The 15,584-nt window shown below is 38.0% G+C and overlaps 1 protein-coding gene across 3 annotated transcripts in view; it reads left to right on the forward strand.

Moving 5' to 3' along the window:
* Positions 1-159: 159 nt before the first annotated feature.
* LOC101863418 overlaps positions 160-15,584 on the forward strand; it is a 25,900-nt gene continuing 10,475 nt past the window's right edge. Inside the window, exons 1-2 of one of the 3 annotated variants that reach the window (XM_035968584.1) lie at positions 160-384; positions 4,307-4,464. In XM_035968584.1, the coding sequence (XP_035824477.1) occupies positions 255-384; positions 4,307-4,464 (288 nt within the window). In that variant the 5' untranslated portion in view covers positions 160-254. The remainder of the gene's footprint in view (positions 385-4,306; positions 4,465-15,584) is intronic. The other 2 variants (XM_005093727.3, XM_005093726.3) reach the window with 2 other exon arrangements.

Genomic DNA, 15,584 nt, shown 5'->3' on the forward strand with positions numbered 1-15,584 from the left:
AAGCCAGTACAATCAAGAACGAATAATAACAAATAATGATAATGATAACATAATTTTTATTATAATCATAATAATAATATTTATAATAATAATAAAAAATTTAATTTGGATCTGGGCTAATGACACGTCCGATAGTAGTGATCCCGGATATAGGTCAGGGTACGCGACAGACGACAGCCATCCGTACTATGGATGACTAATTTCAGACTTGCAGGGTTGAGTAGGAGTGACGACAAGTTATATAAAAGGAGGGCATGCCTAGTGTCTCACTCATGCAAGCCAGTACAATCAAGGACGAATCTTTCTGCTCCCGAAACCAGAGTGTTGGTGCCAAGGCCTACGTTTTCACTCTCTCGGAGACGATGAATCGAGTCTTGTTTGGAGGTAAATCGTGTATTTCTTGATTGCTGCTTGTTGAGGACAGTTTATCTGCTGTCGATATTCTCATTCCGCTAAAATTCCCCGAGATGTGTGCACATAATGTGTTCACTGACTCCATTTGAAGCAACGATTTGTCTATCTGTTCTTATTCCTTTGTCTCAAACGATCATCCCATTTCTAGCTTCCTGTCATAGTTTACGTAATATATAAAAGCATAGAAATCTATTTACCTTACTTAGAAGAAACGGGTATGCCAGGATGCTCGAATCCGACTTAGTAATTTCATTATTTCTCTTTTAAACTATCCACTACCTCAGAATTACAACGTTCTATTTGCTCAGTACCTAGTTTTGAGAAATTTGACCTCAAAGGTTTCGAGCATCACATCATGTCAAGCTTTTAGGAATGCGAGTCTTTGTATATCTTGATAACGACTCCGAATAATCTTACGATTTTGATAGAGCAGTTAGATCGTTTGGTTCCTGACCTCATGGTCTTATAGTAACTCAAAACTGTCCAAAATGTCAGAAGGAACTTTGTAATTATGAGGTAGCAAATTGCTGCTGTTGTTTCTGTCAATGAAATGTTTGTGCGTCGTGTAGGTGTTGTCATATTGCTCATTGACTGGTCTCTCTGTTTTAAGAACCCACGTCTTCATTCTTCATTTACAATATGGTACTGAACATTTCTTGAAAAGCGAAGAATGCTTCCAAATGGTGCCTGTACCAATTACTGAATTATGTTTAGTGACCTCCAGATTTATTTTTTACTTAATTGAGAGCGTGATAAGTATGTTTGCAACCGTCAAGAGTAATTTTACGATATATATTTAGTTGTTAATGGTATTACTACTACTACTACTACTACTACTACTACTACTACTACTACTACTACTACTAAATAATAATATTGATAATTGTAATAATGATAGTAATGTAACAACAGTAGTCAATTACAAAGATGGAAACATACTCAGTGAAGAAGACAGCATCAAGAACAGATGGCAGGAGTATTTCAGGGAACTCCTTAACCCAAGCGGCCAAGGAAACACACAGAGCCAATTTCAACCACGATACACAGAAGAAGAAGAAGAACCAAACATCTTAAGATCAGAGGTACAGCAGGCACTGAAGAATAGCCCAAGGAACAAAGCAGCCGGCATTGATGGCATTACAACTGAAGCCATCCTGGCATGTGGAGAAACAGCAATCACCTGGCTTACCACAATATTCCAAAAGCATGGAGGGAGAGGAACGTTCCAGAAGACTGGCAGTGTGCAGTTGTGATACCAATCTGGAAGAAGAAAGACAGCAAGAAAGACAGCAACTTCTACAGAGGAATATCCCTTCTGAGCCACACAGGAAATGTACCCACAGATCTTGGAACAGCGTACAAGGCACAAGGGGGAGCCATTACTGAGTGAGGCGCAGATGGGCTTCAGAAAAGGGAAAGGGTGCACAGACGTTATCTTCGCTCTAAGACAACTGAGTGAAAGAACAATTGCATATAACAAAAAATGAATCTTGTGTTTGTAGACCAGAAAAAATCGTTTGATAGAGTAGATAAACTGTGGCAAACACTTGAAGAGTACAGCATTAGGGGACAACTGTTGGACATCATCAGAGACATCAACAACAGTATGAGCACAGTCCGCACCCAAAACGGACTCACTGACTGGTTCGACGTGTCATCTGGAGTGAGACAAGGGTGTGTGTTATCACCGCTTCTGTTTATATTATACACGGACAAAATTACAAAAGAAGCAAACCTTAATCCGATAGACCTGAATGAGAGGATGTTTGCGGACGATCAAAGCCTGGCACATGAGAAAGAAGAGCAACTTCAAGAGTACACAGACAGGCTGAATATACAATGTGAAAAGCTCAAAATGAAGATCTGTAAAAGCAAAACAGTGACGATGAAAGTCAGCAGAACACCTGGCGACCTTAACATCACCATCGACGGAAATCCGCTGAAACAAGTCAGCGAGTTCAAGTATCTTGGTAGCATCTTTTCTGAAGACGGGCGTCTCAACAGAGAAATATAGGCGAGAGTACAAAAGGCTAACAACAAGCTCATTAACTCTATCTTCATCCCCACCTTGACCTACCAGTGCCAGGCATCGACAATGACCAAACGTTTGGAACGTAGAATAACCACCTGCAAGATGAGATGTCTAAGGAGAGCCGTCAACAAAACCAGATGGGACATGGTCAGAAACCACAGGATTAGAGAAATGGTGGGAACAACACGTGTCCTCCACTACATCCGAAGGAAAACAATCAGGTGGTTTGGACATCTCACACGTATGGCACCTAATCAGCTTGCCAGTGAAGCCTACTACCACCCCCTCACCCTAAAGTCTCTAGAAGTCACTTTATACGGAATATGTACAGTGTATGTAGAACTTTAAAACTCATGATTTAGCAGGTTCTTGTGTTTGGGGGCCAGAAAACGTTTCGAACGACACGTTAAAAATATGTCGAGTCCAAAGGATGGCATATAGAGCACTACTTCTACGAATTCCAGGGGGAAAAAATGAGTATTTTTTAAACTCTGTGAAGGAAATTGAATATTGCTTCAATGTTACAGGGATGGAAAATTAATTGCCAAAGAGAAAATAAAGAAAAAGGCCAACCAATCGTTTCACGACATCCTTTACAAGGTTTCCTTATCGTGCATGTGGCTTCAACCGCGGGTCTGACTTACTCTCTCCCTACACTGTCAGGCACATAAGGCGGAGAGCAGGCGACGCCACGATTACGGGTCCGCTATTTGCTTCCGGAAATAGGGCATAGTGCGCGACCAAGGATATTACACATTTACGGATGACTCAGTTCAGACACAAAGAGCTGCAAATACAATACTGGGAGGCAGAGCTAGAGTCCAATGTCTAACACATAAAAGCCCATTACACCCAGAGCGCACACGAAGACACAGTTTGCTACCGGAGCCACAAAAACAGTTTGCTACCCAGTTTACTATAATACCTTCATTCTCTCGGAGATAACTGATCAAGTTTTGTTTGGAGGTAAATCGTGTTTCTCTTGATGTATGTCGAAGGTCGTCTCCTGGTGAAATTGTGAATTTCAAACGAACACCAAATGACGGAGAGAATCAGTTTATCCGTCTCCTGTAAAATTAGTTTTAAAAGTTTTAAAAAAGACAAAGTTCGTCCAGTACCTTTTAGAATTGATATTAAAGTACATTTTACTGTTGGCGTCAATCTTTCAAAAAAGTTTGAGATATGTGATCTTCATTTTCGAATCTCGCCTGATGTGGTTGTAAATTTCACATGTTCCAGAACTGTACAGTAAGTAGTATGTTTATTTCCAACCTCTCATGAACCCGCAGAAAAAGCCACCGTACCGGAAAAGAGTGCCCTTTCACAAAAACGTATGACGTTGAAGAAAATAATTGCTTGAGAAGGTAAATCACGATTTATAATCTCAAGGCTAAAAGTAAGTAGAATGAAAAGATTATATTCACTTTTCAAAAACTCCTATGCTTTTGTGCTGGACAATGGCTATAGTGACCAGCTTACGATATGATCAGGCGTCTGCCCTATTTTCAAAAAGGTACCTAAACAACCTGTACTATTTGTTTTGTGACAATTAAAATGGCGGGTTTTGAACGAAAAACTGAAGCCAAACAAGCTGTACATGATGAGTCTCAGTTAGGAAAAAAAATAATGTTTTGCGCCTCACTATGGGGAACGCGTTGAAAGCAAACGCAATTAAAAAGATTTTGACTACATAATACCTCAAAAAGGCTTCTTAATTATTCTATTTTTTGTATATTCTTTTGTTTTGTCTTATTTTTGAACGGCTAAAATGCTGCCTTCTTTGCTAATGAAATCAAAACGCGGGTTTACCTATTTACCTCCTGCAGGAACATATTAATATGACTCTTTTTGTATTTGCAGTTGTCCTAGCTTCTCTGGCTTGTAGCGTGTCCAGCATCCCCGCATTTTGCTCGTCTTCGGATGAGTTCAACAATGTGGTTTCAACCTGCTTGGGCAACAACGGAGTGTTGAAGTATTTTGACATTATCAAGAAAGGACTCCCGATACCGAAAAACAACGTCAGTAAAGCTTAGCATTTTATTCCTAAATGGATGTGCACGTTAGCATAGGAATGTTTGTGATTGTTTTTGCTTAGTTGCCTGTCTGCCTATCTGCCTATCTGTTTTTGAGAGTATTATTATTTCCCCCTCTCGTTTGGTCTTCCTGATACCGTGGTTGGTACTGCTTTTGCAGCTGCTGTTGTTGTTGTTGTTGTTGTTTTTGTTGTTGTTGTTGTTGTTGTTGCTGTTGTTGTTGCCACTGCTGTTCTTTTTCCTCATCTCTCTCCTCCTCCTTCTCCTCTTCCTCCTCCTTCTTCTCTTGTTTTTCTTCTTTTCCTCTCCCTCCTCGTCTTCCTCCTCCTCCTGCTGCTGCTGCTGCTGTTGCTGCTGCTGCTGTTGCTGTTGCTGTTACTATTCCTACCACTACCACTACTACTACTACTACTACTACTACTACTACTACTACTACTACTACTACTACTACTACTACTACTACTATTAAGATGCGCCATTATCATAATCATGGTTGTTGTCACTGTAATCAGTAACTTGGCTTAAATAGGTCATTGTCAGGGGCGGTTTGTTAACTGAGCAAGACCGGCGGTGCCGGTCAGATTTTTGTCAACTGAACTGTTGACTAGAGGTTTATTGCTGATGGCGATTTTCATTCAGTTTTAAGTAAATCCAAACAAACATGTATCAACATTCAAAAACACCTTGCCGATTTTAAGGCGCTCAAATAGACAAGTGGGATTCACGGCTGTTTTGTCGCGACATAACCTCATTCCTTCACGTTTGTTATCGCGCCGGCTCGTAACTTTAAATCGTCTCCCGTCAAGCCGTCACGTCGCGGAACTTCGTACTACGTACGGGGCCAAACACACGGCGGGCTTGGCTTAGGCCTAGCGATGGCGTCAGTCCCATGGACAAATCCATCGTCAGCCCTCAGAGCGATTAGTACATCCCTTAATAAATTATTGACAGATTGGCCTCTTTGTAGTTTACAAAATTAAGAATGAGACTGTCTTGAGAGGCACAGACACATATATTATTTTATCAGCAAAACAGGTATTTATTATCATTCAGCCTTTCTATAACTACTATCAGAACATTTATTGCCAGCATGGCACTAATCTGTTTCGTTTATTGACTTTTTAACCACCTATAGTTCCTGTTTGGCATTTACTCATCGTTTTCTCCCCACAAATAACTTATCTGGCCCTTAGGAGTCTGGCCGGCGAAAGAAGGAATCGTCTAGTGAAGATATATAAGGAGAATTTTAACGAGGAGCAATAGGCACTCGGCTTTCAGAGTCTGGGCCGAAAACCCCCTCCCTTCCCTCCCCTGTTCAACCCTCACCCCAGCTAGATACCAAGTTCTATAATTAGCATTTGACACACTTCCCCACTTTGTTTCAACACAGTGTTCAGTGTTCAATTCTGAGAACTGAGAAGTGCGATGAAGTCACAGAATTCTACACTTATAGAAGCGGAACTCCCTCTTCGAGATCACTGATTCGATGTGAGGAATTGAAACTAAAACATGGCGGCCAGTTGAGGGCAGCTTTGGCTGAGCCGCACAGCGAGGCTTCGCGTTGCTATGCACGCCGATGCTAGTGGTAGGGCTTGGAAGACACCTTACATCAGTATATTAAAACTTTCTTCGAAGAGGAAATACGTGTATAGTGAAATAGTCTAGTACATTTTTATTGCCAACAATATGTCATAATTGGCAATGTTACAATGTTTTTGTGTTGTAGGTTTGTATTTTTTTTAAATGATGGGATGGAATCTAGATCTAGATCTACTAAAGATCTTCACAATCACAATACACTTGATAATAACACTAATTATGAACATTAATTCTGTTGGCAAAATATCTAGATAGTCTTGATTAGTACTAGATCTACGATAAAGGGGACGCTGACAGTAACATGCTCCCTACAATTACATTGTCATTAAACTTAAGGCAATCCACAGTAAGCAAAAAAGAACAATATAATAAGCCTTTTCTCCAATTTACTAGAAAGATATCAATAAATTGAGCTTATATCGAGGAAATGTATCATTTTTCACTTTAAGAATTCATCTCTGGGTTTGTATCAGTGAAATATAGAGTGTACAACATGCTTTGTTTAAAGCACGAGCGAGTCTAACAAATACTAGAGATTGGAGAATGTGTCGGTTGCACATAAAATACATAGGCCTATTGTACATGCTGCCAAAAATACAAAAATGCAGAAAAGGCCCCAAATATTGTTTTACGCATAAAAGCCAATAATGCAAAACAAAGTAAACAAGAGTGGAACTGGCATATGTTTCCTGAATATATGTTCAAAGTCATTTTTTGTGTGTGTTTGGGGTGTGGTTTCTAATTAATGCATGAATGATAGGCTCATTCAGATATGATAATGAAGAAACTTGTGTCTACAGTCACAACAGAAAGAGTTTCATGGCGAGTGATCACTGTTCAAGGATTTCAGAGCTGTGTGCATTTTGAGAAAAATGTATCCCCATACCCTGGATCACATGTCGAGGGGATGATCTTGTCCCCCTGTAATCCCCGCACTTAGTAAACAAACACGCATTTTTTAACACGTATAAGAAAAAATAAGTGGTCTCTTGTTACGGATCAAATTGAAGTCCTGTTTCAATTCGATTAATTGATAAAAGCGCGTATCGCAATGCATTGGCCACCCCTGCATATAGGCATATGCTATTTAATAAATACATTTGTCAGATCTGGAATCTTTAATGCCCGCACACAGTAAACAAACACACATTTTTTAACACGTATAAGAAAAAATAAGTGGTGTCTTGTTACGGATCAAATCGAAGTCCTGTTACAATTCAATTAATTGATAAAAGCGCGTATCGCAAGGCATCGGCTAACCCAGCACTATTACGCTATTTAGTAAATACATTCGTCAGATCTGGAATCTATAATCTTTAATTTTTAATCCCCGCACACAGTAAACGGATCAAATTGAAGTCTTGTTACAATTCAATAATTGATAATAGCGCGCATTGCAATGCATTGGCTAACTCAACATTATACGCTATTTAATAAATACATTCGTCCGATCTTGAATCTGAAATTGTAATCATAATTATATGTGCCCGCGCGTCTGAAGTGAAAGTGAAAGGAATTGAAAATGCTTTCAAAAACAATTATATGAAAGTAACATAATTAAAGTAGAACTACATGTGCTTATAAAGGCCCAAAATGTGTATGGATGCGGAAATTAATGTTTCGGATGAAAATAATACGCTATCTCTACTACTGTAGCGTGCGGTCAAATTTTTTTTGCGCAACTTATTATCAAATATCTAGGCTACTGAACTATCGAACATCTAGATCTAGATTCTCCTTATTTTTGCACTATGACTTAGATCTATATCAATTCGTCTTAACAGATGAGTATTTTTTCAAACATTTGTACACATATGTTCTATATTATTCTAGAAATTCCTTAAAAGAAAATGTTTTAATAAATACTAGCTCAATATTTTTTTAAAATCCCAGTCAATGGTTTCTACAGATTTTGAAAAGTTTACAGCAGGAGCAAAATCTCTTTTAAAAGCAAGTCCGTCCTTTTTTTCTACTTCTGCTGGCGACATAAAGCTAATTATTGAACGCATGTTTTGAAAACATTAATTAGATCTTGTGAAAAAATATGTTCAGTGTAAAACAAATTTCTTGTAACAAGTTTTGCTACTAAAAAAATGACGTAGGCAATATGCGTATGCAAAATGTGTGTGGGAAGCTAGAAGTGCTGTGAACAATCCCATCCGTGTTACAAATTTTTTCGCAGTTCTGTAGATCTTATATAAACTCTATATGTCTGCTTTTTCTGTTGTTGCACTCAAAAACACAACAATTTAAAACCTTAATTCCAATCTCCAGGTTGCACAGTAAATTCTGTAACTGAAAATTACAAACTGGACAGTAAATGTTCCACTTTTCACTCGTTTTTAAAAGCCGCTCTTGCTCTAAAAGTTATAGGGTTACTTCCGAAAACGATAAATCTTGCCCTCAAGACGCCATTGTTTTCGATCTTCAATTCCTCACAGGTCACGTGGTACAGTGTCCGTTCTATAAGTGTAGAATTCTGTGGATGAAGTACATAATATAATGATTGGAAACGTGTGCTTTGTCCAGCTTTGTATAGCATCTGATTGTAGACTTGATCTGCTTGGGACAGCGTCACTGGTACAGTACCAATTGATTTTTTGTCATCATACAGGACAGTTCTTATTACATATATTTAACGGGTCCAGTGCTCGTCAATATTTTGTGTGAGGGTGTAGAAAGTACGAGTAAAATTCTGTACTGGAGGCCAGGACCAGCGGTTTATTGCTTCTCACTTTCAGTTTGTTTTCTAGCATAGACTCGAGTAGTGTTTCTTTTTCTGTGCCGATCAAGCGAGTTTCTATTAATCTCAGTAACTTCCATCTTACATTATTCATAATATTGTTTCTTGACGCTACCGCATATTTCAGCTCTTTCACATTATACTACATCGTTTACTGTGGTGTGTCTGTGTGAGTGGGGGAGGGGGTGGGGATGGCAAAAGTAGGGGTATAAAACAAGGAGAGAGAGAGAGAGAGAGAGAGAGAGAGAGAGAGAGAGAGAGCATGTGTGTATGCGTGCGTGTGTGTGTGTGTGTGTGTGTGTGTGTGTGTGTGTGTGTGTGTGTGTGTGTGTGTGTGTGTGTGTGTTGTGAAGGAAGGGGGTGGGGGAGGGGGTGGGGGAGGGGAAAATAGTCGACGTGGATGACCGCCGGTCAGTTCTATAAACCACGAGCCGCCACTAGTCATTTTCATTATTATTATTATTATTATTATTATTATTATTATTATTATTATTATTATTATTATTATCATTATGAAGCAGAAGACATCTAATGTTCAATATATAAAAATTAAAAAAAGAAAATTTTAATGGAAAGCCACTTTTTGCCTTTCGGGCCTAGTAGCTGATGACAGAACAGTGGTGCGTCTTACGACTGATATTGACCAGGGCAGACAGATAATATAAAAAAGACATCTCATTTTTTTTAGTGAACACATTTCCAAACTCACTGCGAGACTATTTTTCTCATATAAAATTTTACTCATATGCATTTATATTATATGTATAATACGTTGTTTTACATACGCACTAGTCGATGAATTTTTATGTTTTGTTTGTTTGTTTAGTATAGGGTTTTACGGCGCTCGCAACTGCATAAGGTCATAGGAGCGCGCGGGACACACCTAATACTTTTTCGTTGGTAGGAAATTTTGAATTTTACCCGGGTGGCGGCCGAAGCCTACTTTTATCGATTTTAGACCACCAAGGGATCTTTAACGTGCGCAACTTGCACACGGGCCCTCCGAGATTTTTCGCCCTTGTCCGAGAAGGCTAGGTGTAGATCTTTCCTACCAGAGGATCAGGGGTGTGGCAGAAAGACAGCAGTTAGGAGGAGCCAAGGAGTAGCAGTAGAGAGGCTGCAGAAAGAGTCAGGAGCCCAGAGGAGGGGGCAAAGGAGGTGAGGGGGTGGGGGCAGAAAGTGGAAATGAAAGCAGACAACAGAACATTGTTAGAGATCAGGGAAGGTATGTAAGGAGACAATTTTAGATAAGAAAATTGTTGGTCGCTACCCGGAATCGAACCCGGGACCTTTGAATGAGAGGCCAACACCTTATCCTCTAGGCCACGAGAGCCCCATTTAATTTTTAAGATGTGATGTCTTTTTCATTGTAAGGCGCATTGAGCATCTTTTAGAAAATGGAAATGCGCAGGATAAATGCTATTTATTTTTTTATTTATTTTTTTTTAAAATTATTGTTACTATTATTATCATTATTAGTATTAATTACATCATCATCATCATTATTGTTGTTATTTTTATTATTATTGTTATTATTATTATTATTGTTATTTTTATTTTTTAATTTTTTTTATATTATTATTATTATTATTATTATTATTATTATTGTCCTCATTAATAATTATTATTGTTGTTGTTGTTGCTGCTGCTGCTGTTGTTATTATTGTTGTGTCTTTATTATTGTTATTATTGTATTTGTTATTTTTATTATCATTGTTATTATTATCATTATTATTATTATTATTATTATTATTATTATTATTATTATTATTATTATTATCATCATCATCATCATTATTGTTATTCCTATTGTATAACTATTTTTATTCTTTCTTTTGGCGTGCCACAGTGTTAGCAGGGAAGAGAAGGGGAGATGTCTTTTTTATATTATCTGTCTGCCCCGGTCAATATCAGTCGTAAGACGCACTGTTCTATTATCAGCTACTAGGCTCGAAAGGCAAAAAGTGGCTATCCATTTTCTTTTTTTCTTTTTTGGATATATTGAACATTAGATGTCTTCTGCTTCATTGAAGATAAAAAATTAAACAACTTTAAACCACTATAAATATTCTATTTTGATTTATTTTGAAGGTGTGTGGGGTTTGTTGTGATCTTGGGTGACGAGATAAAGGAATTTGGACCTTGCTAGTGTGAAGCTGTGAGATTATTTTTAGAGTCATTACCTCATGGCCACCTTTGCTTCAACCAAAGTTACTCCACATTAGAGTATCTTTGCTTCAACAGGCTTCATTCGCAACTATTTTTAGATTTTGACCCCTTTTCGAGCATAAATGGTCTGAAATGTAGACAACTCTGATTGGCAAAATGGAGTGAAAACGGTAACTTCTAGCTCACTTCAAGCTTGTTTACGTAAACAGCTGACTGTGTGGGCGTGCCCTGCTAGCGGCTATCGTCTGTTGATCTTTCAGTTTTACGCTTAGATTGACTTTAAAAATCTGTTTTTATTGTGTTTTAGTGCTTTTAAAAGATTAATCAACCTTCCTCTAGATCTCTCAATGCGGACGCCTTACCAAGAGGCCAGCGAGGCGGTCTATGTGCACGTGTGTGTGTATGTGTGTTGGTGTGTTTGTATGTGTGCGTATGTGTGTGCCTGTGTGTGTCTGTGTTTGTGTTTGTGAGTGTGTGTTTGTGTGTGTGTGTGTGCTCTGGTGTGTTTATGGTGCTATTTTTGCTACTAGGTAGCGCAAACACTGCACGTGAGCCGACTCGCGGCCCTCCAAGCGCGTGGTTTCGGTAAAATGGGGGTAATTCAGGTCTCTGTTTCTTTGCTATATTGCTATAAAACACCAAATGCTGAACACTTTGAAAAAGTTCAGATTTCCTTCTTTACAATAGGAAAGTTATTTGTATTTCCGAGTACGAGCTGGAGAATTGCCGTCGAAAAGGAAGCGAGGTGGGCCGGATCAAAACTGACACCCATGCATTCGAATGCTTTGCAGAAAGATTGATTCTTAAATACTGTCTTTTCATTGGCGGAAAACTATACAGCTTTGAGCATGGTTTCCCGTGGTTATTATTTTTGGCCTTTGGCATTTGGATAGAAAACCTTGAAAAAAAAGCGTCTAAGTTTTCAACGATAATTCTTTTACACGAAATGTGCTAAATACCGGCTAAAAAAGGAACAATAGAAAGAGAAGTTCTTTTTGTATTAGAATAAAGTCATCCGCTTGGAATTATTTTTGCATGAATCCTTTTGCGAAACTACCGAAAGCACTCAGTACAGTACTGTATGAGACAATTCGCTTGCCGCGAGGGCTGGTGTAATGCCGGCCGAGACAACGCTCGGTGTTTTAATTGAAATAACGACAGATCATAGTGTTTGAGGCAATACAATTCTGATTTGTAATGATCTCGCAGTCATGGAAAAGATTAGGCTTTATTTCTTTGTTATAATGATTGTACTCTGTTTATGTAGAGATGTTTGGTGCACTTGGTACTCTTTTAATATCTTTCAAACATGGGGTTGCAGTCAGTTAAAGACTTCAGCAATATTTGATTATTATGTTAAATCGAAACAGCTGCCATTCTCTTAAACATTGACTGAGAGGAAAATGTATGGTACCAAAATTCTCAGGAGACATAGGCCTTTAATATGAAACATGAATTTGACTTACAGCGACTTTGAAAATCTAGTATCAGGTACCTATAATAATGGTAATATTTTGTTGCATTTGATGTGAAGTCCATAATCGTGAAAATTCTGGGGGGGGTTCATTTTTTTTTTCTATTTGAATGAATAGTTTTCTACTTCTGCATATTACCTTGTAGTGGCATAGCCAAGATAACTGCTAAATTTCAAGTCTCAATCTCAACTTCTAGACCCCCGTTGCTGCGGAAACATGTTGCTCAACTTCGGAGGCCATTTTCTCCTTTTTGTGTTTCCTCACCTCGCACAATTAAAAGTTCTGTATTTTCGTCAAATATGGTCATTTTTACTTCATTCTTGTTATAAATTGTAGGGAAAAGGTTATCGTTTTTTAAAATAATGTTAATTCAGTTTTGAAATTTCCTTCATATGAATGGTATTGACCGGCAGGGACACATATACACATTAGGCTACAGGTTGAAGGTACACCATTTCTAATGATCCATACGGCCTTGGTGGCTCGGTTGATGTAATGTATATTTTATTATACCGCTTGTATTTTAGTGACTATTGCACGCCACCTTCATTGGTCATTTTTGACAGTATATATATAAATATATGAGGGCATGAGATGCAAAACCCGATAAGCGACATTTTGGAAAACAATCCATTTTTAAAATTCAAATACGTGCATATTGGTACCGGCTTCAGATGCAAAACGCGTTTACGGCCAAAAGCCAACAGATTTTTTTTCTTAAAAGCAATCAAAAAATATTTTTAACCCATGTTCCTGCGTATAACAGCATTTTAAAAAGTTGATTTTCTCAAAAGCGCTAAATAGATGTAACGGTTTTGCATCTCAGCCCCTCATATATATATATATATATATATATATATATATATCTATCTATCTATCTATCTATCTATCTATATATATATATATATCTATATATATATATATATATGTGTGTGTATGTGTGTGTGTGAGAGGCATCGTGGTGAGATCAGGCGCTCGTCAAAATAATGAAATCAAAGAAATTGGCTTTTTTTTGGCTGTTGGGCATTTTTTTTTCTAATTTTCTTTTCTATTTTTCTTTTTTTTCTTTTTGGCCTAACACCTTGTATATCTATTTAAAAACACATTTCTGTGTCGAAAAACATTGATTAAAGGTATAAAAAATGTAAATTTTCAGTTTCCAAGGACTCTCAGGCTATGGAAATTGTCAAGCTTTGGCGGCCATTTTCTCGCTAATTTTACCCCTGAAACCAGGCGACCTTGACCTCCTTCAATCGCAAATATATCGACTTCTATTCAAACTAGATGGATATTTTTTCACCAACAGCAAGGAAAATGAACAGGCTGTGAGACGATTTAAAGAACTCCATATGCCCAAAAATTGACGAGCGCCTGATTCTACCAAGTCGTGATACTCTCACACACACACACACACACACACACACACACACACACACACACACACACACACACACACACACACACACATACATACACATACACACACACACACACACACATATATATATATATATATATATTATAATAATAAGAAGAAGAAGAATAATGATAATAATAATCATAATAATAATCATAATAATAATAATAATATTATTATTATTATTATTATTATTATTATTATTATACTCTTTAACATTTTTAACGTCACACATTTTAAAAGCGTGTAGCTCAAAAAGAACACTTCCAGTTAATATGAAAATTTTACAAATATCACGTAAGCTCATTGTCGTTCGTGAACTGTACTCACTAGGGTGCACTGGTCTATCATTTTGTCTGACGATGGCATTCATGTGGTTCTGAATTTTGTCAAATACTTTGAAAATGTGTTTGTGACTTTGAAAACAAAAACCACACACGTAAAGTTGGACTCCTCCCAGGTTTTTGCCATATATGAAAATGGCTTCTCTTTTTCGGTTCACCATGCTTTGGCTAAATGAATCAGAAAGAAATCACATCATTGGAACGCTTCAGGAGGGCCCTCCGCTATAGTTAGTCGCGAGAAGGTTCAACGTGAACAGACGCACTGTGTATGCCACACGAGATCACATGGCAACGATAAGCTCCCAAAGGACAGACCAAAGCGAGTAGAAGTAGAACACAGAAAGACAAAACGGATGGTTGACTCATTGATTATAAACGCCACGCTTGAGAAATCAATTTCAACCGTCAAACAAAGGACCCAGGATGTGTCGAAAAGACTAAGAAATGACAGTCCGATCTTTGTCACGACTGTTCTTTTTCGTTTGAAACATAGGAACCTTTGTGCTAAAGGGCCTAGGTTGTCGCATAAAACTGCAGCCCCATCACATCCAGCACAGACTTCACTGGGCGCAGCGTTGCGTGTGATGGCCAAGGCTAAATCATTCCAGTTGTCGAGCCCAAAGTACTTTTCTTTCATAATCAAGCCCATGATCAAGTATTCATGCATGATAATGCATCTACTCATAAGGCTGCTGTGACTAATCAATTTCTCAAAACTAGCAACATTTCTCCCTTGCACCCATGACCAGCGCATTTAACCAAATGTTAATCCAATTAAGGATTTGCGGGACATTTTAGTTCGCGACATTCGTGCAACACCACGCCAGCACCGTACCCCTTGCTCAGTCAGAACAGATTACTCCCTAATTGAAGAGTGGAATATTACCCATCAATAGACAATACCTCGATTCATCCCGTCCATACGTCGGCGATGTGAAGATGTGAGAACGCCAGATGTCATCACACGTTGTTGAAAGCTGTTAATTTTCATTCAGACCCATGACAACTATAAGTTCAAAACTAAAGATAAAAAGCATTCTTAACTTTGCATCCCATACGTTTCCCTTACTGTAAAATAAATGCAGTGTCTTATCTGAAATTTTCAGACAGATTTGTTAGGTATTTATCAAGATATTGCCTTTAATATGAGGTGCGAAGTTAAAATATAATAATATTAATAATAAAGCAAGCTTTATGTCCTTTACACTAGACTTATATTATTACCACAGCAGACCATAAACCTTTCTGAATCATTTTCAGCTTCCCATGAAGCATACAATACAAGCAGCTGATTAAACGCTCAAACACTAACTAACTGACAAGATCTCTCTCTCTCTCTCTCTCTCTCTCTCTCTCTC

Source organism: Aplysia californica, unplaced genomic scaffold (genome assembly GCF_000002075.1).
Source record: "Aplysia californica isolate F4 #8 unplaced genomic scaffold, AplCal3.0 scaffold00068, whole genome shotgun sequence".
Taxonomy (NCBI): domain Eukaryota; kingdom Metazoa; phylum Mollusca; class Gastropoda; order Aplysiida; family Aplysiidae; genus Aplysia; species Aplysia californica.